We start from the raw sequence: 25,354 nt of genomic DNA, 5'->3' as shown, positions 1-25,354 counted from the left end.
TGACACAGTGGTGGCAGGGTGCTATGACCTTCAACTTGATCTCAAGATTTCTCTGGACTCAAAACTATACTTCTAAAGTCATCTAGATTTTGGCAGTTTGCAAGATGAATGTCACATCTTAGCCACTTACTGAAGGGTCTGGGTTACAGTCGAAGCTGTTCAAGCCGAGTTCGCTGGTTGTTCCTTTGATAGCATCTGTGAGCAGCCCTCGGAAGTCAATGATTTGGCCCTGAAAGGGAGTAATGGTTATTTACGCCATTAAAACATGAAGGAAGACTATCCTTAATGGCTCAGCTTCATTAAATCAAGACACATTTATGTACCTTGGTATGTAGGGCAAACTTAAAGCGAAGCTTTATAAAGAATCTGCACTAAGAGTAAACAAGATGATTTCCTCAAGTGGGAGCATCTAAAAAATACAAGTTGTAAATAAATTCTTCAGAATGAAGTTGATTTGAATAAAAATTCACAGGCATTTTCAGTTCCTGACACATACCGTCTGCTTCCTTATAGGTCTACTTCCCCTATATTGTCTCATCCTTTTAAAACACTCCACACGCAGGAAGAACTCACTGGCACAAGAGTAACCATGGTTCCTATTTACTGACTATCACCGCTACATTCGTCGCTCAGTAGAGAGCCTGGCACAAAACAAGTGTGCAAAGTTCTTTGCAAGGATTATTCCAATCCTTATAACACCTCTACTGGTTGGGACTAGCATTGTGGTTTCATAGATATGGAAGTAAGGCCAGAGAATTTAAGCGATCTGCCCAGGGCCACACAGCTAAGCGATTTAAGGCTAGGATTCAAACCCAGATTTCTGTCTCCCATACTCCTTCCAGTGCCACCTTGTCTCCCCTAGAGGCAGAAGGAAAAAGCAAGAATTGGTGCAAAAACAGGTAACATAATAGTAGCCTAGTTTACCATTTTATTGCGTGTTTACTACATGTTAGGCGCTGTACTAAGTACAAAGGCTCTCCATCTGTTATGATGTTTAAAGTGCGTGCTATGATTATTTCCATTTTACAGAGGAGAGAAATCAGGATTTGAGAGATTAAATAATTTGCCCAAGACTACACAGCTGGAAAGGCCTGAGCCTGGGTTTGAATCGAGTCAGGAGGACTCTAAAGCCGGTAGCTTTAGAAACAACACACCTCCTAAATTTGCAGGGGGACTTGGGAACCCTGAGCTAGGTGCCCTAACATGGCGATGACAGAGCCATTGTGGAGATGGGCCCCTGGCTGTACATCCTCATTCAGCTGATGAACATTTGAAGTGCTAGGGGGAAAACCATCCACATTTTATCCTGAGGACACTTCTACTGGAAAGAGAATTTATAGCGAGACTCTTCCAAAGGTTAAGTGCTGGGTTAAAGAGTCCCTTCCTTATGACCTGATCAGAAACATCCATTCATATCAATGGGAGACTTTCATGAGAAAAACTAATGCCACAAATTGCTAGGCACAAAAGTGACTGAAAACACGGTGAAAGCAGTGGAGGTGAACAGGGAAATAATTCTCCATGGGAGGCAGTGATTCGAATGGTATCATCTCCAGCAATTACCCATATAAATGAGGCTCTTAAGGGGGTCAGTTCAAGCCAATGCGGCAGCTCCCCTTGATTTCCAGGGAGATGCTCCCAGTTCCCCTCCAAACACAAACACGCAGAGTTTAGTTTGCCTGAGAAGAGATGGCCAGAGGTAAGTCAGCAGTCCTATAGTTTGAAAACTTGATCGAAGAAAGAAAGAAGACTCTTAAAGAAGTGCCACCATGGAGGTAACAGTCAAGAGAATGTGGTGTTGATGCTGCTGTTCATTTCCAAATGACGTTTTTTAACCTACCCTTTGCCTACATCCACCCAATCTGGTCTTTTCTGTTTGAGAAACTATTATTTACAAATGAGGACATGAGGTTCATTATGAAAGGAGTAGGAATATCTATCAAGGATGAGATCAACCCTATATCAATTGATGTTTCATGGTTCACATGACATTACATTTAAGTCTGGAGCCATACCTCCAAGGAGAAAGGTTACCTTAATCAAGTTCCACCAATGTGGCAGAAAAGAATGAGTATGAGGCCACAACTCCTTAATTAATGCAAAACAGTCACGCCAATGTTTATTATTTTAATCACAGAATTTTAAGCTGAAAGGAAGGTTAGAAGCCATCTCTTCCAAACCCCTCAATTCACAAATGGGGAAACAGCTCCTTAGAGATGAGATGTTCATTCAAGTCCATTCATCCAGAAAAGAGATTCAGACCAGAACCCAGGGTTCTAATCCTCATCCAGTGCTCTTCCCAAGTTACCCTCTAGACAACCTTTGATCATATATATTAACTTTCCTGTTTGACAAAAATAACATTTTTTAATTTTCATTTTTAAAAAGAAAAAGGAATCTCCCCTTTCAGTGTTAGGTTTGAGTTCCACTTACTTTCTGTGGGCGGACGTTTTCTTCTCCAGTGCCTTTGCTGATTCCTGATATACTTAAGCCAAAGTCAGCACTCTCCATGTGGGTGTTGACAACCTCCTGAAGAAAGAGAAAGACAATGAGAAGTCAGCTGCAGAAAGCAATTTAGAGATGCTAGTCGTATCTGCCTATTCCATCATCCCAAATCGAATGTGGATATGAATTCTGTAACTGGGGAACCCCATGCGTAATTTGGCCACTTCGGTGCTGACACAGCAAGATGAATTAACTATCTGCCTGTACCATGCGGGAGGAGCTGTCCCTGGAATCCATGGGCTCTGAGCAGCTTTTCCAATGAGGAAACAGTGGTGCCTCAACCCATCCCCATTCGCTGGCTTGTCTTTTCTCCTGTGACCAAAGGTGTTTGGGGCCAGGGGTGGCTGAGTCTGGAAAGGGAGCAGAGTCAACCAGCCTCCTGTGGGATTCACCCTGCCTCACTTTCACCTCCCTTCCACCTGAGTCAGACTGCAATGGCCAGAACCATACAATCTCCTTGAGGGTGAGAGATTCCTTTGACCAGTTGAGTTTTGTGATTATTCCTTTCTAACAGACATCTTTGACATTCATTCTTTCTATCCTTTTTCACAATTTCCATTGGTTCTCTTTCCTTTGAAACCTGCTATGTTTTGTCCTAAATCAGGAGATTCTAGGCCTGGATCTCCTGAGTCACGAGCCATCAATTTCACCCACCCGCTAGGCTCTCGCCTCTTGCTCATCTCCTCTCCAAGAAAGTCCAGTGTGGAGGTCTCGGGTGGGGATCAGCCATGTGCGCTTTGGAGAAACCCAACTAGACTCTGAGGCCCAGCCACACCAGAGACTACCCCTGGCCTACTCTTAGGAACCCAGGGATGTGCTTTGGGACAGGAAGACCTGCCGCCTAGAGTTACCTCCAATGGAAGGATCAAGCTCTGCAGCCACCAGGCGCTCCTGCTCTGCCTGGGCCCAGGCTCACCCCTCGAGGCCTGTCACTCTGGACTCAGAGCAGGCGGAAGGTTGCAGGGAGGAAGAGGTCCTCCTGCTCAAATTAAGAAACATAAGGAAGCCTAGGGATTTGCCAGTGGTTTTAATCCAGCATACTGGAAGTATATCTACAATTTAACAAAATTACACAGCAATTTGAAAACATAGGTCCTCAAAAAATAAATAAATGTGACTTTGTTCTTGGGGCTATTTCTCAGCCCCCTGTGATTTTACCAACACCAAGCAAAGCCGTCCCAACCTGCTTAGGATGCTCTTTATGGAGTAGTTTGGTGTCCCCTGGCTTCCCCACTGAGGTTCTGGACCGAGGTCTCTGCTGACTGATCCTGGGAAGATTTTGACAGCTGTCGCTCATCACCCTAGGGAAGGGAACAAAGACTGTGGAGGAAATTATTCTAACCACTTAATTTGAGATAACTAAACAACTTGTGCAGCACACTTAAAGAAAGTTCTGGTAATATATGCAGACGCACCACAATAGGGCCCTTCTGTCTGCACCATCCTCCCACCCTGTCTGTCCTGGCCCTGACTTCCTCCAGTCTACCTCCTGGGTTCCTCCAAGACCACACTAGAGGGTCCACCTCCTCCTCGAGACCCCCAACTCCCCCTGTTCATTTCTTCTTCACACCGTCTGGTTTCAGCCCTTCTGCAAATAGCTTTATGCTCCTAATAAGCACTGCTTTACAAGCATTCTTCCATTGCTTCTTCTCACCTTCCTTAAAGAGCAGCTCTCAGACCAGGGGGAAGGTATGAGGGAGGAAGGAGTCCTGCTCCAATTAAGAAACATTAGAAAAACTAGGGATTGGTCCAGAGGTTTAATCCAGGTGTACCTGCCTATTTAATACCTATTTAATACCTCTCATCATGCCATGTATGGTCAACATCAAAGGGGGAGGAAAAAGCAAATCTTACCTCATCTCTGTTGTCACAGATTATTCATATTTGCAAAATAAATTTTCATCAAATATTGTTCACTTTCAGGCAAAACAAATTGATGGGGCCAGAAATCAGAATAGCAGCTAACTCTGGTGGAGATGGGGTGTACTGACTGGGAAGGGAGACTGCTGGTGGGCTGGAAGAGGTGGTGGTTACAAGAATATATATGCATTCGACTGTATATATGTTATATGTCAATATGAAGGTAGAATAAATGTGCTCACTACATCCTCATAAGTAGACATAAAATTCAGTATTGGAATATTTTTAGATAGGAGAGACATCCAGAGAGAGGCAGGACTTGTTTTGGGGCAGAACATGAACTCCTGCATCATGAATTGTTTGGTTCTCTCAGTTCTTTTGTCCTTACATGTCCTTACATTTGCAGGAGGTTGGCTGCTATTTCAACCCCATTTCTTTGTGGGAAAGAAAAAGTTGTTCATGTCTAATATAAATGCATAGCTATTTGGCCAGCAAGACCACTCACGTGAACAATACCACCAATGTCCGCACGTAGTGACCCCAGTGTTGAGCCCACTGGGGTGAGTGTCATAAGAGTGGACAACTAACAGTTTCTCAGAGCATCTGTTTTTCATCTGTAAACTAGGAATAAGAATGTCTGTCCCTCAGGCCTTTTGCTGGCACAAAAATGAAATATCTACAAAATGAATAGCAAGCATTTTATAAGTGCAAACCCTTATGAACAGCATTGATTTAAATGAAGTGAGGTTACATACTGTTAAATTTTCCTCAATGTCCTTGTAGGGCTGGCAGGGAACTGGGACTCTATTTTCCCACTTTGATTTGCCATTGGAGGCAACTAATAAACAGATTTGCGTTAACATGACTAAAGATAAGTGCACTAACGTGCAAAGCAATGCAATTAATTTCTAATCGGCTCTAACGATTGTAAAATTTTTCCTAATATGGAACCAAATCCACCCTGCTTTAACTGTAGTCACCAGTCTTAGATGTGCCTGTGGAATTCTGCAAAGAAGGTCCCATCCACCTTTAGCGAGTAAAGACCGTTGTTGCGTTCTAGCACGCCCCCCGCCAAACCTTCTGTTCTTCAAGATAAGCATCTCCAGTTGCTCGTCATTCCTAAGGTTATCTGGCTCCCAGATTCTTCCTCATCCTGGTCACCTTCCCTTTTTCCACTGTCTTCTGACCAATAGAGTCACCTTCTACTTTTTGGGCACTATTTCTATTGATGAGACACGAGACCACGTTAGCAATCACATCACACTGTTGATTCACACTGCATCTGCAGTTAACTCAGATTTCTAAATCTCTGATTTTGTAATGGGGGAGCTATGTGGTGTGAATCTGGTTAGAGCTAAAACCTTATTTCATTAAATTTCATCTTGTTATTTTGGGCCCATCTCCCAAATTGTCAAGATCTTTTGGCATCTTAATTCTATCATCCATCACATTAAATAACCTTTCCTCCTTTGGGTCATCTGCAAATCTGTAAACTGGGAGCTTGCTCTCTGATGTGAGATGCAAGAATTAGGAAAAGGCACTTTCATTTGTTAATAGCCAGTCTCATGACACAACCTCTCATCTCAACAACTACCTTTGAGTATAAAATTGTAAACAATCACCATTCATTACTTTCTAGTTATCCTTCCTGACTCCAAACACTTGCTATCCAACCTTTATGCTTGCCATGTGCAAACATCCCTCAGAGAGGAGAGGAAGCAACCCCAAGCTGTCAAGCATGCCACCATGCTCCATCCCCAAAGGGAAGCAAAGCACTCCAAGGACCTTCGCTCACAGAATGTCTCCACCTGGTGAGGAATGCTGAGGAAATTCTAGGCATGAGTGTGTGGCTGAAAAATAATCAGAATCCAAATGCGTTCCAAAGCTGGCCTCTTAAAATGCTCCTCACTGTTTCTATTCATGAGTAGTTATCATTTATTACCAGAGTTTGACTAGTTTTAGGGAAACTACAAATAAAAGAATAATACTTGGTTCAAAACAATAAAACTGTTCCTAAAGAATGGCACAAAGCAAAGGTAGCCTCAGGCAGAGTCTTATTGTGAGTAGCAGCATGAAGCGTGTGTGGGCTCCAGGACTATTTTATAAACGATTCCAAACAGCTTTGCTTATAAAAGGTGAGGTGCCTTTGCCCCTTCCTTCTTATGCTGCAGACAAGGGACTGTAGTCACAAGAGCAGGGGACTTACTGGGGCCATAGAATTCACAACACATCTTGAGGACCTAATGAGTTGCTTATGCTCACAATCTAATTTTTCTTCTTTCAGTTACATTCTAAGATTTTTTAATTTTCTTTTTTATTTTTGGTGAGGAAGATTAGGCCTGAGCTAACATCTGTTGCCAATCTGCCTCTTTTTGTTGAGCAAGATTGGCCCTGAGCTAACATCTGTACCCATCTTCCTCTACTTTATATGTGGGATGCCTGCCACAGCATGGCTTGATGTGCTTTGTGTAGGTCTGCACCCGGGATCTGAACCCACGAACCCCGGGCCACCAAAGCAGAGCACACCAACCCAACCACTACACCACTGGGCCGGCCCCCTAAGATTTTTAAAAAATTTTTTCACTGACTGAATGGTTGTGTGGCCCCTACTGGAACCCCACCTTAACCTTCCCCTGAGGTTTAGGCTTTATTATAATAGCAAAAATCCACAGGCCTTGATGCCCCAGAGCTGTGCCAACCTCGGCAGCAGCACCCTTGCATTTCTGGGCCTTTCTGAACAGGCTCTGACTACAGGGCTGTGGTTTCAGAGGGGGAAGAGAGGAATGGGGAGGACATGGAGGCAAGAGTAGGGGGGCTTCTGTCTGCCCAGAATGGTTAAGAGACAAAGGGGCTCCAATCAGATGCTACAATTCCCAAATGAGATTTGGATTTGAGAAGCTGGAGAAAGGAATATATGATGAGCATGAGAAAAGAAAGACCTGATCATCCTCAGACAGTTGGCACATGTGATCTGGCAGTACACAAAGAAATGACAGGTATCATTTAAAAAAGGAACATAATAGGGGCCGGCCCGGTGGCACAAGTGGTTAAGTGCGCGCTCCGCTGCAGCAGCCCAGGGTTTGCCAGTTCGGATCCCGGCTGCGCACCGACGCACTGCTTAGCAAGCCATGCTGTAGCAGCGTCCCATATAAAGTGGAGGAAGATGGGCACGGATGTTAGCCCAGGGCCAGTCTTCCTCAGCAAAAGAGAGGAGGATTGGCAGATGTTAGCTCAGGGCTGAACTTCCTCACAAAAAAAAAAAAAAAAAACCAAAAAGGGAACATAATATTTCTTGGGTGCTCACTATGTGCTGGGAACTCACTATGTGTCAGAAATTTGTTCCAAGCTTGTAAGTAGCAGAACCAGGAATCAAACCTGGGTCTTTTACTCTGAAGTCCATACTTTTCATTGCACATAGCCTAGAAAGAGAGAGTATCAGTGGGTGAAATTATTTATGGTAAAACCAGGAGAATTGACAGACATTGGCCCATCTGTAATACAAGGGGAACCCACGACTGGGCCCACCAAGGTCACGAGACCACAGTCTGGTATTGCTGGTAGACAGTCATGGAGCCGCACTGGAGAATCTTCTGGAAAGGGATCCCATAAACTCCTCGAGTTGAATTGGTCAAGTTGAATTACCATTCACTTTACCTTCTGGTCTTTCCTCCACTTCTTTGTGGTAAATTATTTTCTGCTGTGGCAAAACAAATATTGAGAGAAAAGGAAAGAATTTAATTTTTAAGAGGAAGTGATTTTTTGATTAGCAGACATTTGGTCCTGTCCAAAATGTCCATGAGCATATTTGATCCATGCCAAATGGTTTTAGAAAGGACCAAATATCAAGAACCTTTTAGCATGGACCAAATGTCTTATGGACGTTTTGGACAGGACCAAATGGTCCTGCAAATATCAAGGACTTTTTGGCTTGGACCCAATGTCTCTATGGACATTTTGGACAGGACCAAATATGACCAAATATCAAGAACCTTTGGCATGGACCAAATGTAGGATCAAATGTCCTGCAAGGCCCCAAAGGCCTCAGATATTGAACATATTGGAGACCACAGACCTAGTGGCAACTCTAGTGTGGACTAACTTTATAGTTACCGTATCATTAAGTTTTCTTTTTTTTTTTTTTTTTTTTTTAAAGATTTTATTTATTCATTTTTTTCCCCCCAAAGCCCCAGTAGATAGTTGCATGTCATAGGTTCACATCCTTCTAGTTGCTGTACGTGGGACTCGGCCTCGCGTTGGACGGAGAAGTGGTGCCTCGGGGCGCGCCCGGGATCCGAACCCGGGCCGCCAGCATCAGAGCGCGCGCACTTAACCGCTAAGCCACGGAGCCGGCCCCATCATTAAGTTTTCATGAACTTGACACCATTTTGCTATGATCCATGGGACACCAAGATGATTGCACGAGTCTGGCAGAGAACACTTATCAGTCTTACTCTGCCAGTTTACCTTAAAATAAAGACACTGTATCCAATATCCCAGGAGAATGTGGTTCCAAGCTAGACCAGAACTTGTGATCTAGAAATCAGATCGTGTCAATAATAGTCCTGGTGGCCCAGTGATTCAGTACTTTCTCTGCCAAGACCTGGATCCAACAACCAGCCAAAGATGCCAAGCTCTGAACCCTGCATTGGTAGGGAGCTCAGATAAAATATTTCTTTCTCAGACCCCTTCCAGCTCTGAGATTCGGCCGTGGCTATTTTCAATTGACGTTCCTCTTGGTTTCCTGGTCCCCACATGAAATGTTAAAGTCTGTGGCTTAACAAGTGCCTTGTAAACAGGACAATGATCTCCCTTGGTTTATAATTACTTCCCCTACTTACAGACTTCTAAGTCAATGTTACTACAAAACATAGGGCCCTCACTTTAGATCTTTCCTCCAGCCAGCCTCCTTGACTGCTAACCTATACTGGGTCTTTGCATTATATTGATCATTATCTGGATTGATGGCTTTCAAAAGCATTTCATTATCTATACATGAGCTATTAGCTTCACCAATACTCATTTTCATGTTATTTTCAAGATAGATAATAGGTCTTCCTAACAAGAAAAAAGTCTTCTGTCATTTATCCTCTTCCAACAGCTCTTTCCACCTCTAAAGAAATGAAAGTAATGTCGGTTTTCTAAGAAGTACCTGTGATACACTGCAGTTTTGCTTTCATTGCCTTAAAACATACGTTCCTCAAATGAATGCCAACACGACTAATGGGATGTCAATGTCCAGACAATCATGTTTAAATTTTCTGCACTGGATCCAAGAGAAGTTAAACAATCTTTATGGTCTACTCTTTAAGTGCAGGGTTGGGGGCACTATCTATCTTGGAATAAAATGAGGAAGAAACACTAATCTTAAAGACGAGATAAAGCCTAATTTCTAGAAAACAGCCACATACCTGGGTCTGATGCCTTTTTGACAATTTTGGGGTATTTCTGAAATTTTACAAAGTAATAGCTCTCATATTCCATCAAAATAGTTTCAAGATCAACGTTATCACAGACTTCAAAGCGTCGTAAGCCCAGTTTAGTTTCTTGCTCCAAAGCGTTGGCTGTATCAATGTATCTAGCCATTTCACAAAAGAAAAAACAAAAAAATTAACTCTGGGTAAAAAGAATAAAAGCTAACAGGCATTAAAAATCCAAAGAGACTCAATACAAAGTGTAAGTTTATATTAAATAGTACATTAGATGAATAATAAAATATATGAGGTTTGCCTATAGAGTAAGGGGCCCCACGTACATTAAATATACCCAAATATTGTCTTTCAAAGCAGTTGCCTCTGGAAGCTACATACTTATTTCAATGATGTCATGCTTGTTCAAAATGTTTTTGGAAATACTTAAAAGTCAAATAAATAAATCAACTAAGAAAATATCTTGTGGGCCGGCCCTGTGGCTTGGTGGTTAAGTGCGCGCGCTGCGATGCTGGTGGCGCCGGGTTCGGATCCCGGGTGCGCATCGAGGCACCACTTCTCCGTTCATCCTGAGGCCGAGTCCCACATACAGCAACTACAAGGATGTGCAGCTACGACACACAACTATCCACTGGGGCTTTGGGGGGAAAAATAAAATAAATAAAATCTTAAAAAAAAAAAAAAAAAGATTAGTGAAAAAAAAAAAAAAGAAAATATCTTGTGATTTACCTTCACTCATTATTAGCCAAAAATGAGTATTTGCCCAAATTGATTACTTCTTTACTCACCAGTAGTCATTTTAGGTAACATTTGGCAATTGATAAAACCCAAATTCAACCCCAACAGGCAAGATTTACCATCACTGAGGCAATTCAAAAGAATATGTCATAAGCTCTGAAGGAAATTCCAAAAATATGTTGATCAACATCATCGAGAAAATTTAGTATAAGAAGATATCATCTAATTGGATGTTTTATTTCTAGTAATTTTTTCATCAGTCACACATTACACTACCAGGTGCCTCCGTAAGTAAGTAGTGTCTTCACTGTGGTCTCTTCGCTGTCATTTTTAACTTGTTCTTCATAAAGACTGTCCTACTTAAGTGGTCTTAGCAATAAAAGCAAAGGCCTTGTCTCACAGTCCTCTGAAAGTGGAAAGACTCTCCAGGTCTTAATCTTAGTTCTTAACTTCTTTTTAAAACCAAAAACTCTCTCCTGAAAAATGTGCACATGTGCAAATAAGCACAGACTAGCATACAACTTCAGGGGCTCGTCCAAGGACCTCACTTGCTGCAGGTCAGAGTTCTTTCCATTTGATTACAATCTGGGGAGATAGAAGGACAAATTTTTCTTTTATATTATGCTTTCTTCCCTGCCCCAGATTCAGGCCAGTTGGAAGATTGAGCTTTCTTAAAAGAGGTTGCCATGATTATTTCCAAGGACCTTGCTAATTTTAAAGAACTTGCAAATGTCAATTAACAGTAGTCAGTCAGCCTCTAAACTTATTGACGGCTCATCAGGCTTCTACACTACGTCTTAATTCCCATCTACAGAGAGAAAAAGTGAATCCATTTTTTTATTAATAACTTTTGTTTAGTGTGAAGTAATACATGCTCACTTAAGAAAAAACTAGAAAATACAGATAAATCAAAAGAAAATTCGACCACTCAGAGATAATGACTGTTAACATTTTCTCTTTCCAAACAGTTTTTAATGACTAAATACACGTATATGTACATATCTGCACTTGTAAAGGGAAAAAAAAAAGATGGAAGATGGGAACACACACTATAGATTGCTCATAGTCTTTACTAACATCACATTATATTCTGAACTCTTTCCAGGATCACGGAGTTTTCACTTAAATAAAAATTACAAGAATAGGTGATGGCAGGGCCCATATTTCATAGACTAATTGATCAGGGGAACAAGAAAGACTGCTTCTGTGTGTTCCTATTACACTGTTTGAGCTTGAATGAGGTCTGAACTTAATAGGGTTGGCAGGAGGAGCCACTAGAGGTTCTTAACCAACAGAGTGACAGGACAAGACTTCGGGAAGAGGAGTGAGCAGTAATGAAGCAAGACACGGTAGGAGAGATGGGGAGGCTGTTAACAAGCACTCAGGCCCAAGAGATGCACGTGTAGCCCTACAAGACCCAGCATCCACGACCCTCCACTGTCTGATCTTACTAATTCTCCCTCAAGCATTTCAACTCTGCTTTTTCTGTTTCCCTAATTGTTTCAAGCACGCCATGCCCCTTCTTTCTCTGTGGTCCTGCCTAGAATGTCCTCGTCCATCACATCTGTCTACCCACATTCTACACATCTTTCAAGAGAGCATCACCTTCTCTACAAAGCTTTCTCTGATTGTTTATTTCAAAGTGTATTACTTATTTCACAATAATCTATCTTCTTTGTTGAATTCTTAGTATTTCGTTAAAGGTAGGTCTATTTTTCTAACAGTGATATGTCCTTAAAAATACCTATAGTTCACTTACTATCTTGATAATCCACTCATAAGTCCCTTCCCCAGCAGGTCTCAGGAAAATGATCAACTCTAGTAGAATTTTCATTGATTTGAGACGTAAGGGGCCATCTCGTGGCAGAAAGGGGAAATGCGTGCTTTGTAAATATACGGTAAACTCTTTAGCCCATAATAGCACCTGCAGGAGAAGGGAGAGCTATGTTGACTTTTCTTTGTCTTTTTATTTTTACAGCTCTCCTTTCTGATGCTGTTTCCAGAATACAAAATACATTACAATAAAAATCAAGAATTACCTGTGTAAACGGCTGTGTCTTGCTTTCTAATTATTCTAATTATTCTACCTGTCTACATGCTAGTAAGTTCCTCAGTGGCTATTCAATGTGTATTGAGCATCTATTAATACTAATACAGTGCTGGTGTCTTGTAAGGTGAGTTCACGTTTTATAAGACTCAGTTAATCTATGAAGGCAGCATTTCTCAAAGTGTTCCATGGAAAACTAGTCTTTAAAGATGGCCTGAGGAAAAAAACGTTCCTGGATCAAACTGGTTTGCAAAACCCTGAATACTGTGACTTTTGCACAGATATTCGCATTGCACATTAGCAAATCAGACAATCTGAGAAGTCCTGAAATAATGGGAGCTGTTTCACTTAGTTTAATGCAATGTTTGCCAAGCTTACTTGATCACAAAAGTCCTTTAAAGTAACATCTATTAACATTCTGCAGAACCACTGTTCCACACACTTAGAAAACACTGCTTTGAGGTATTTTAACTCAGGCTTCTTTGAATGGAGCTGAGATTTCATCAAAAGATAAAGTAAAATGGGCCAAACCCACATTCCAGCTGCTTTAACCAGGTTTGGTCCTCTCTGTGCCTCTGTTTCCCCATCTGGAATATGAGAGCGTTCTTGAAATTGACGAGCCAGGCAGTGGGTTGTTCCTCACTGTTCACCACGTATCTATGGAAAGCAATGGTTCAGCAATTTGCTGAACCAGGTTGGGTATTAAAAGAATAAAATCCAAATCCCACCACCTCTATAGCAAAAAGAGCAAGTGCTCATATGTGCTTACTTTGTGTCAGACACTATTCTAAGTGTGTCACATATTTAATCCTCATAATAATAACATCTACCTGATACTTAAATACCATCTCTCATTACTCGATTTTACAGGCAAGGGAACTGAGGAACAAAGAGAATAAGTAACTTGCCCAAGGTCACTGGTTGGCAAAGAGTAGAGCGGGCATTTGAACTAAGGCACTCTGGCTCCCAAGTCTATGTTCTTATCCAGGAAGCCCTCCCTACCATGCTAACCGGCCAGCCCTTGTCTCAGAGCAGACACTTGGCACTATGCTGCCCTTGGCATTGCTTTCCATAGATACGTGGTGAACAGTGAGGAACAACCCACTGCCTGGCTCGTCAATTTCAAGAACGCTCTCATATTCCAGATGGGGAAACAGAGGCACAGAGAGGACCAAAGTCCGCCTTGCTCTGCTGGGGCTCTCGCTTCCACTCCACTGTGTGGATACAGATTTAGCAGTTGAGCATCAACCGACTGGCCAGCCTGCTAACCTTATGAGAGGAGCCCTCATTTCTCTGGTCTGAGACTGGCAGTGATGTGGAAAGGATGAGTCGTTTACTATTTAAATAAAATTTAAATCCCCAACACCAAAAAGATAAGTGTCTGATAATGTGTCTCAGAGTAAGGGGACCAAGAAACGTTTTTATGTTAAAGATGATGTCGTTCATCACATTTACTATGTGCCATTTCCAAATGAGATAGCTGGCCAAACTCGAATACTTCCAAATTCCTCCCTCTGCCAGTTATAGAATGGGCATTGCACAGAAAAGAGAGTTGAGCATAGGGGTTCCAGGTAAATGCAATGCCTTTATTTTGAGGGATAGAAAATTGAGGAGTAAGAGCATTATCTCTGTGTACAGAGCCAGCAGTGGGATCCCAGGAACCTCATTTGAAAGGCCTACGGTTTCCTCAAGCCTGAATGGGAAAGGGCAAGTATGTCATGAACTGGGTAGCTTTGTTGATAAAGTCTTCAAACGCATAATGTGAAAAATATCTAGGTAAATGAGACGGTACAAGTATGTGTCTCGGTTGCTGGGGGCGGGGCAGGGACAAGTGGAGCACAGGGGATTTTTAGGGCAGCGAAGCTATTCTGTGTGATACTACTACGTGGGTACATGACATGATGCATTTGTCAAAACTCATAGAACTGAACAACACAAGAGTGAACCCTGATGTAAACTATGGACTTTGGCTAATAATAATATATCGACAATGGTTCATCAAGTGTAACAAACGTACCACACCAATGTAAGATGTTAATAACAGGGGAGACTGGGCAGGGTGGGGGTTGCCGGTATATGGGAACTCTCTGTCCTTACTGCTCAATTTTTCTGTAAATATAAAACTACTCTAAAAAATAAAGTCTATTAATTGTTTTTAAAAGTATGTCAGAGAAAGAGGAATCATCTGTGTAAATATTTGTAATGTAACATACCCTTCTTGTGTTAAATAATGCAAAATCAAAATAAGAAGATTTTTTCGTCGTGCTTCTGTCCTCATCTCGCACTGTGAACAAAAAGGAAAATTTAGATGGGATGACGATGAGACATAACATTCCTTTTATAGCAATAAACCCTGGAAGGTAAATGTAACCTGTCAAAACCAAGAAGCCTGACTTAAAGGCTGGAAGGCAGTTTGAGGTCTCGAAGGATATATAAAGTTGTTTTCCACTGTTATTTTCTTCTAAAGCTGCCTTCTCGATTGTAAACTGAAGGCACAATGATTTAAATTAGGATTGCACTTTACTAGTTAACTTCTTACTGCCAAGCTAATTGGCATTTTATTGCTTATTACCGCGAAGAAGCAAATACACACACTCCTATTTGGACCAGGTTAAGGAAAGTGACGATAAAGATAAACTCTTGAGCCGGAAATCAGCTCTGACTTCACACATACTTACCTGCTACTACCTCTTAAATCCACTCAGAGTCCCACCCAGTCCCTGCACAAACGTCGAGATGAGTTCCAATAAACCAGCCAGGGGTGACTGCACAGCCAAGCATTTAGAATATCCACTGAGAGGAGCAGAGGCCATAAAAGGGACATTCCTGCATAAAAATGTCCTTATTCAAACTGGATGAATTTGTACATTTATCCACAGTGTTCTTGTGCTATATTTAGTTATCTGGGATCTCAAATTCCCCTGAAATGTATTCATTCAGGTATATACAGTAAATACTTACTTTCAATAATACTTCCTTTATTTGAAAACAACTTACCTAACATCTTTATCTAAGGAGAACACAGGTAAGAACTGGATAAAAGCTAAAAAGACCCCTGAGTGGCCCAAATTATGTCATAGAATGTATGCATGCACAGACACTCATGCTCATGACACATATAAAAACTTTTCAGGCATTCATCCAAAGCTTTCTAAAAATTAATGTAATAAAATTAAAACATACATACAGTTATTTAAAAATCAAATAGTACTATAAATTTTTTCTTTTTAAGTTGCTTTTTTATTGTGAAAAAATACATATAGCATAAAATTTACCATTTTAACCATTTTTAAGTGTACAGTTTAGTGGCACTAAGTACATATAAATCATTATGCAACCATCACTACCATGCATCTTCAGAACTTTTTTATCTTCCCCAACTGAAACTCTATATTCACTAAACAATAACTCCCCAACTCTATCACCCTAATCTCTGAACCACCATTCTACTTTCTGTCTCTAAGAATTTGCCTATTCTAGGTACCTCATATAAGTGGACTCATGCGATATTTGTCCTTTTGTGTCTGGCTTATTTCACTTAGCATAATGTCATCAAGGTTCATCCATGTCATAGTATGTGTCAAAGTTTTTTTCCTTTTTAAGGCTGAATAAAATAGTACTATAAATTTTTTAAAAAGTAGTCTTCTACCCCACTTCACTACCCCACCTCCCTATCTCTCCCTGGAGGGAACAACCTTAATTATGTTAGCAGTTTCTTCTATTTACCTCCATGTTTCTAAATATATCACTGTTTCACGATATGTGAGTATTAGACACTAACTATTCACTTGCCGTTAAGGTAGATGAGAATTAAGCTGTCTTACACACTTCTCACCCACCCCTCCCCTTACAGTTATATCAATCTTCAGTGATTACATTATTATGACCATGTAAATAACATTCACTGCTGAGTCAAAAAGTACTATTGTTACATTTCCATTTCTGTACAAAATTATTTTTCTAGGAATGAAAAATTGCCTCATTTAAAAAATTTGGTTACTTTTCTGTATACCTACAGCCAATTTTCAAACACCAACACACATCTAATGTCCCTCATACCACTTTCCACACCATGAAATACGTCACATAATGTGTCAGTTACACCCCACTCCCCCATGGCTTCCCTGAAGCCTCCACCCTCCCTCTCCACTCTAGATTGCTGCCTCTTAGGTCTGCCATAGGTGCTCATCCGGGGATTTCCCTTTTAAATTTTCCGGCATTAGATCCCCTAGAAATGGAGTCCTCTCCTTTACTGGTTACTTGCTTGGTTTCGTAGCTCACATCCTCTTGAGTAAAGGTACACAGAGATAAATGTGGTTGAGAATTTGCATGCCTGAAAGTGTTTTTCTTTTCTTTTTTTTCTCTTTTTTTTTGCTGGGAAAGATTCACCCTGAGCTAACATCTATTGTCAATCTTCCTCTCTCTCTTTTTTTTTCCCTCCCCAAAGCCCCAGTACATAGTTGTATATTCTGGTTGTAGGTCTTTCTAGTTCTTCTTTGTGACCTACCACCACAGCATGGCTACTGACAGACAAGTGGTGTGGTTCCATGCCCAGCAACGGAACCCAGGCTGCCGAATTGGAGCACGCAGAACTTTAACTGCTAGCCCATCAGGGCTGGTTCTCAAAGTGTCTTTATTCTACTTTAAACTGGACAGTTTTAAAGGGCATAACACTGCCATTCTTATTCCTTTGTATGTAATGTGTCTTTTCTTCTCGGGAAGCTTTTAGGATCTTATTTTTAACTCTAATGTTTTGAATTAGACAACTTCCTTGGTGTGAGGCTTTTTCCATTCATGTGCTGGCCGTTGTCAAGCTGGACATGCCCGTGCTTCCCTTCTTGGAAAATTTCTTTTATTATTTCTTTGACAAATTACTCTCTTATGCTTTCTTCAGTTTATTTTTAAGAACTTCTATTAATTGAATGGGGGATATCCTAGATTAATCTTTTAAGATTCTTTTTTTTCCTATAGTGTCCCATTTCTTTGTCTCTTTTTTCTACTTTTTGGGCAATTTCCTCTACTTTGTCTTTGAACCATTCTACAGAATTTAGTTAGACTATAATATTTTTAATTTCCAAGAGTTTGTTCTTATTGTCTGATTGTTCTCCTTCTTTTTTTTTTTTTTGGTGAGGAAAACTAGCCCTGAGCTGACATCTATTGCCAATCCTCCTCTTTTTGCTGAGAAAGATTGGCCCTGGGCTAATATCCGTGCCCATCTTTCTCTACTTTATATGTGGAATGCCTGCACAGCATGGCTTGATAAGCAGTACATAGGTCCACATCTGGGATCCGAATCTGCGAACCACGGGCCTCCGAAGCAGAACACGAGAACTTAACCACTACGCTACCAGGCGGGCCCCTGATTGTTCCCTTTTCATAACATCTTGTTCTTGTTTTTTGAATGCACTATTCTCTTATGATTCAAAGTCAAAATGAAGAGGTTCAATTATGTTCAATATTTGCTGTTTAGGTAGGTAGGTAAAACACTAACCTATTTTATAAAATATCCATCCAAAATGATTTAAATAAAGTTTTGTTGTTTAAGGTGATAAGCTTTTATTAGATTGCTGGAAAACACAGCAAATAAAGCAACTTGTGTTTCAAAGAGCTTGTGAAGGAAGCATAGTATGTGTCACTTGTTCAACCAAAATTTATTTTGTTTTCTGCCATTCAAAAGGTAGTTATTGCTTTTTTAAAGATTTTATTTATTTATTTTTTCCCCCCAAAGCCCCAGTAGATAGTTGTATGTCATAGCTGCACATCCTTCAAGTTGCTGTGTGTGGGACTCGGCCTCAGGATGGACGGAGAAGTGGTGCCTCGGTGCGCGCCCGGGATCCAAACCCAGGCCACCAGCATCAGAGCGCGCGCCCTTAACCACCAAGCCACGGGGCCGGCCAGTTATTGCTTTTTTAAAAAAAATGAATTTGCATTTTATTTATCACACAGCTTTACACACATTTGTTGTTTTTTGTTGTTTTTGGTTAAATGTTTTGCTTTGAATTTAGTGTAAAATAAACAAAATCAGGGTTCTCAGAAGTCTAAGAGAAAATAAGATTAAAGGAAAATTATAATCATTGAAATAATAAAATATATAACATAAAAAGTAGTGACTTAGACTGGGAGAAAATATGTACAAAAGATACATCTGATAGAGGACTGTTATCCAAAATATACAAAGAGCTCTTAACAGTCAACAACAAGCAAACAAACAACCCAATTAAAAATGGGCAAAAGACATGAACAGACACCTCACAAAAGAAGATATACAGATGGCAGATAAAAATATGAAAAGATGCTCAACATTATATGTCATCAGGTAATTAAAACAAGAAACTACTACACATCTATTGGAACAGTGAAAATTCAAAACACTAACACCACCACGAGGATGCAAAATGGTACAGCCACTTTGGAAGACAGTTTGGTAGTTTCTTACAAAACTACACATACTCTTACCATATGATACAGCAATCATGCTCCTCAGTATTTACCCAAAAGAGTTGAAAACATGGCTACACACAAACCTGCAAACTGAAGTTTATAGCAGCTTTATTAATGATTGCCAAAAGCAACCAAAATGTCCTTCAGTAGGTGAATGGACAAATAAACTGTGGTACATCCACACAATGGAATATTATTCAGCACTAAAAAGAAATGCGCTATCAAGCCATAAAAAAACAAGGAGGAAATTAGATGCAGAAAGAAGCCAATTTGAAAAGACTACATACTGTATGATTCCAACTATAAGACATTCTGGAAAAGGCAAAACCATGGAGACAGTGAAAAGATCAGTGGTGGCCAGGGGTTAAGGGAGAGGGAGGGAGGCAGAGCACAGAGGATTTTAAGGCAGTGAAACTGCTCTGTATCATACTGTAATGGTGGCTACATGTCATTATACTTCTTCAAAATCTATAGAATGTACAACACCAAAAGTGAACCCTAATATAAACTATGGCCTTTGGGTGATAATGATGCATCAGTGTAGCTTCATCTGGGTGATAGTGGAGGAGCCTGTGCATGAGTACGGGCAGAGGGTGTACGGGAATTCTCTGTACTTTCCATTCAGTTTTGCTGTAAACCAAAAACTGCTCTAAAAAATAATGTCTATTTTTTAAAAAGTAGTGACTGACTTTTAAACAAATCTGTCAGACCTAATATATTTAAATGGAGTCACCCATCCAAGTAGTCACCTTGGCAGGTCATGCTTTTATTCCATTGCTCAAAACATTTCTGAAACTCTTCTTTTTTTTTTTTTGTGAGGAAGATCAGCCCTGTGCTAACATCTGCCAATCCTCCTCTTTTTTTGCTGAGGAAGACTGGCCCTGAGCTAACATCTGTGCCCATCTTCCTCCACTTTATATGGGATGCTGCCACAGCATGGCTTGACAAGCAGTGCGTCGGTGCGCACCCGGGATCCGAACCCGCGAACCCCGGGCCGCCGCAGCGGAGCGCACGCAGCACGCACTTAACCGCTTGTGCCACCGGGCCCGGCCCCCTGAAACTCTTCTTTTAAAATTGTCTTCAGTGTAGATTAATGACCACAGACTTCCTCCAGCCCACATTTACAAAAATAGCATGTGGCCACTGTAGAAAACTGGGACAATGCATAAAGACACTAGAGAAAAATGAAACTTTTTGGTCACATTCCTTCAGTCTTCTTACAAAACAGGCTTCTCATGTGTTTTGATAACCTGTGTTTTTTTTCCTTAAAAATGCTTTGTAAGTATTTTTCCAAGTCATTAAAAGTTTTTCTAAAACACAACTTCATTAATTAATGACTGCAGATAATGTACCATAATGTAATCAACCCTCTGCTATTGGATAGTCCTGTTATTTGAAGTTATGCCTCATTCAATTTAAGCATAGGCTTTATTAGCAGATTTGACTGTTACTAAAATCCAAATTCATCCTCAAGGATAGATCTGATAACATTAGGAAAGCTTTACAAGTGTATAACAGGCTATTTTTAAAAAATGACACCGGGTACATTTCTACCTCTATCCTTGAAAAGACCCTTTTAGTCAGGGAGGGTTAATAAAACCAGGAAACAAATTATCAAGAAGAGATAAAGAATCAAGAAGGCAAATACAGTAATCTTCTTAGCTATTTTTATTTGTTATTTTGAATACATAATTCATACAGAAGAGTGTATAAAACATCTATTCATTTTTAATAATAAAAACAAACACCAGCCTGGATAAGATCCAGAGCACCTTCAGTATCTTAGAAACTCCCTCGAGTGTTCCCCTCAGATATATCCCCTTCCTCCCACCAGAGGCAACTACCATCCTCACTTTTATACTAATTATTTCCTATTTCTTATGGTTTTCCCAACTATGTATGCATCCTTAAAAAAACATATTGTTTAGTTTTCATATTTTTTGAAATTTATACAAATGGAATATGCATTTATTTTTTGTGACTGCTTTTGTTCCATAGTATATAATTTCCCCAACAAAAGTTCATATCCAAGGAAGGGCTTAGATATAAACCAGCTATCCCATACAATCTTCACTTACATTATCTGCTTCCACTGTTTTCTAGTCCGTGGGCATAATTTCACGGTGTCTTATAGGGTTGTTCTCTAACGTCTCTCAAGGTAACTCTTCTCTTTCCCAGAAAATGGAAGCATCATTAAATAGTTCTTTAATGCTCCCAGAGTACCTGGCATGGTGCCAAGTGCTAAGCAGAGACTGATATTTCTTGATAGGTTCACTGGGTAACTGTTTTTTTTCAAACTGTAGGTCATAAAATCAACTTAATGGGTTACAAGCAGCATAGTTTAATGCAATAGAATTATCACGGAATGTATAACAGGTAAGCAGGTTTAGTATTGGTTCGTGAAACTTTCATTGCATCTGTGTGTGTGTGTGTGTGTGTGTGTGTGTGTGTTGGATCCCAGTCTAACATATCTTACAGTTGGTCACAGAAAAAAAGTTTAAAAGTCATTATACAAAATGATATTCTCCTGATATTAAGATGTCCAACACTGGCAATTTCCCTTCATCTTTTTGAAGATGTTGACTCAACAAATCTTGGTAAGACTGAAGCCTTTCTAATTTACCAAAATTAGCGTGGTAGTCAAAGTCTCTCCCTCTTTTTTTTCTTTTTTGTAATTTGATTTGACTCGCCTATAGTGCCATCTAGTGTATTAGGAGGGGAAGCACTTCATGAAATTTAGGTAGTTCCAAATGATTATTTGCATAATAAAGACAACAATCATCACAAAATTCAGTCGAAATCAAGTTTGCAAAATAAAAATATAACCGCACATTAAACAAGCAGTAATAATATTGATGGAATATGTTTCTAAATGTACAAACTCTCAAACTCATGCTTGGGGTTTTGATTCAGAATCTTAGGAGTTTAGGAGGTACTTGGAGATCATTGATTCTCAGGAATCTGAGATCCAGAAGAATTAACGGAATTGCTCAAAAGCCTGCAAAGAGCTGCAGCTCTACCCACTCCTCCCCTGCGTTAACACCTCCTCATCCATCTCCACTCCCACCCCTGCACATACACTCCAGACCAGAGAAGCTGCTCTTTCAATTTGCCCAAAACTGTGTGCCAAATCTGCCAAAATCAAACAACTGTGGTTCCCAGCCCGTCTTTCCTTTTTTTTTTTTTTTTTGTGAGGAAGATCAGCCCTGAGCTAACATCCATGCTAATCCTCCTCTTTTTGCTGAGGAAGACCGGCTCTGAGCTAACATCTATTGCCAATCCGCCTCCTTTTTTTCCCCCAAAGCCCCAGTAGGTAGTTGTATGTCATAGCTGCACATCCTTCTAGTTGCTGTATGTGGGACGTGGCCTCAGCGTGGCCGGAGAAGCAGTCCGTCGGTGCGCGCCCGGGATCCGAACCCGGGCCGCCAGTAGCGGAGCGCGCGCACTTAACCGCTAAGCCACGGGGCCGGCCCCCCAGCTGGTCTTTCTTAGCTGACCTCACAGAGTGACAAATGAATGGTGTCTCTTACAATTTCTCCAACCTAATATCCCACAATTTTAGTGACCATTTCAAAGCAATTACTGGCTAGACCTCCTTCAAAAAGTTAGTTACCCTACTGTACCAGGAGTAGTGTGACTTATAAGAGATTGTGCCTTTTAATTTCTGAATAGTCATCTTCCTGCTATAAACGAAGCTAATCCACCTCATTTGTATGTAAAGTTCTTTGAGAACAAAAGGATTTGAATTACAGAGCCATGAAAGCCATGTAGATTCTCAGAAGGACTGCACTGAAACACTGACCAGAGCCACTTCTAACTGGGCAGTGCTTTGCAAACTGTGGAGTGCTATGCCAATATTAGGGTTGGTGACTGGTCGGTGCTCAACAGCTGTTAGTTACTTTACTCATGTATTTCAGAGTCTCTCCATCCTTCACTCTGGAAGCATATGCTTCTTCCTTATCTAAACAAGCACTAAGGCAATGTTCTCTTATGACCAGGACACTGAGAAAAAAATAGCCAAGGAGTGTTTTGCTTGTGTTCCTCAGTACCACACACACTACACCGGATTTGGCTGAGGGCTCTGAATTTCCTAAAGATGAGGGTTGGGGTAGAGCCAGAAAACTCATTACAGAAATAGAAAAAGATCTTGGGAAAGATGTTTTAAAAAGGGAAGGGAAGGCTGCAGAGGATGGGAGGGTGACGGTTAAGGGGTGCAGAGTTTCTTTGAGGGGTAATGAAAATGTTCTAAAATTATTGTGGCGTGGTTGTATAACTCTGTAAATATACTAAAAACCATTGAATTTTGTATGTACACTTTAAATGGGTGAGTTGCATGGTATGCAAATTGTATCTCAATAAGGCTGTTTTAAAATGCAAAAAAATGGGGAGAGGTAGAGAAAAGAAGGTTAAAATGAATGTAAATAATTTGAGTAATTTTTTTTTGCCCTGATATATAAAATAAATGGTCTGACTGAAAACAGAAATAATTTCACTCAATATTTTGATTATTTAAAATGGAAATGGTGTGGGGGAGAGAGCTGCGTATCACCCACACCACAGTGAGAGCCTGCTCACCACCCTGATGGCAGAGCCTGGTCACATCCTGGCATGTGGCAATGACGCTTTACTTGCTCTGATGAATTGGCTATAACAAGCTTGCTGAGTCAGTGTGACTACAGGGTAGACTTACCGGACAGAAAAGAGAACACAAAATCATCTAGGCAGACATTTATTTCCCTTTATGTTTTTTCTTTTTGGTTTTATCATAATTTGCAATGCACATAACAGTTGAAGAAATCACCTTAAGTATTGCTAATGTTTCTTCAGGTCATTTGGACAAAAATAAGCTTCTTTCAATAAGAATCTAAAATTTTTTTAAATGCAGAAATTTTAAAAATTTTATCCAGAAAATATCCAGAGTTGGCAAGGTGTGAGAGAAGATGTACGCAGAAACAATTGGTAGAAATGTATACTAGTACAACCCTTTTATAGAGGAAATTGACGAAATTTATCAAAATGAAAAATGCACATACCCCCTGACCCAGCAATTCCACTCCTGGCCATTTATACTATAGAAGATCCGTCATACTATATTATAGAAATACTCCACATATGCACAACAATTAATGTTCAAGGATGCTTACCACAGTATTATTTGTATTCGAAAAAAATTAGAAATAGCCTAAATGTTCATTAGTAGTTAAATAAATTATGGTACAGCCTTACTATGGAGCACTATGCACCAATAAAAAGAACAAGGCGGATAGATATATAACAAAAAGGAAAGATTTTGAAGACATTGTGTTTTCTCTCCACCCACTCACCGCCCACTCTCAAATATTGTGTCACTCAGGGAAAGAAAGCTTGAATTAAAACTAATATTTATTTGACAAAGAAAAACTTTAATTAGTACAAAAGTTTAAAAAGAAAAATTTCTCTCTTTCCTCTTTAATCATTGTTAATTTCTCGTGTAACAGCTCTGAAAGGGCTTTATGAATATATCAACATATATATGCACAAACTTTTTTAAATTTACAGAAATGGCTTCATTTTTATACACTGTTGAGTATCTTGCTTTTTTTCCACTTAATATATCTCGAAAATCTTCTATATAAGCATATGCAGATCCACCTAATTCTAAGACATATTGTAAAGTGGAAAATCACACAGAAATACACATCCACACTTTCACTCATAGAAAAAGAAAGGAACAAAAACCTAGATATGTAGTTTCCTCTGGGTAGAGGAATGGGATGGTGAAACAACAGTTTGAGTTTTAATCCATGTACTTCTGAATCATTTAAATTTAATACTTTGGCAAGTAAAAAGCAAACAACCATGTCGGCTTGGGTTCAACTGTTCACAGATAAGAAAATTTCTAGGCCAAAGACTTACGTCATCGCCTTCGCAGATGAGGCACTCTGACAAGGGGATTCCCTGCCTCAGTCTCCGTAGGTATGGCGTGGGGGCGGGGGAATCTCCTGACGCTGATGCTGACCTCAGGTGTTCTCATTCACTAGCAGGTAAAGATCCATACAAAGTCACTCAAAGGTACCTCCTCCTCCACACCTCACTTCCCACCCCTATGTCCCCTGACCCCACCTCCCTCCCTTCACGTGCGTCTACACAGAGGCAGAGAAACCTAGGAGTCTCATTATCCACTATCTACAGGTAGGGCCTTAGGTTTCACAGCTGCCCTAACAAAACTTGAGCTAGAGGATTTGTCAGAATTATCTCCTTCAAATTCCTTTCAGAATCCTTGGAGAGTCATTTAAACAGTGCACCACTGACCTAGTGAACTCACCGTAGATCAGGATGAAAAGGAAGGCAAAGCTCT

At 40.4% G+C, this 25,354-nt stretch overlaps 1 protein-coding gene across 4 annotated transcripts in view; it reads right to left on the bottom strand.

Moving 5' to 3' along the window:
* Positions 1-25,354, bottom strand: part of KATNAL2 (katanin catalytic subunit A1 like 2) — a 78,276-nt gene that overhangs the window by 30,596 nt on the left and 22,326 nt on the right. For 2 of the 4 annotated variants that reach the window (XM_004422510.3, XM_087439180.1), the window contains exons 2-7: positions 14,790-14,860; positions 9,774-9,940; positions 8,020-8,062; positions 3,689-3,806; positions 2,434-2,529; positions 131-229 (exon numbers count right to left, since the gene is read on the bottom strand). In XM_004422510.3, the coding sequence (XP_004422567.2) occupies positions 131-229; positions 2,434-2,529; positions 3,689-3,806; positions 8,020-8,062; positions 9,774-9,940; positions 14,790-14,860 (594 nt within the window). Of the gene's footprint in view, positions 1-130; positions 230-2,433; positions 2,530-3,688; positions 3,807-8,019; positions 8,063-9,773; positions 9,941-14,789; positions 14,861-24,912; positions 24,978-25,354 lie in introns of those variants that run through there. The other 2 variants (XM_087439181.1, XM_014781398.2) reach the window with 2 other exon arrangements.

The sequence above is a fragment of the Ceratotherium simum genome, chromosome 14 (genome assembly GCF_057802395.1).
Source record: "Ceratotherium simum simum isolate JZ-2026a chromosome 14, ASM5780239v1, whole genome shotgun sequence".
Classification (NCBI taxonomy): Eukaryota; Metazoa; Chordata; class Mammalia; order Perissodactyla; family Rhinocerotidae; genus Ceratotherium; species Ceratotherium simum.
The sequence above is the reverse complement of the archived record's forward strand: the minus strand, read 5'-3'. Positions and strand labels throughout refer to the sequence as shown.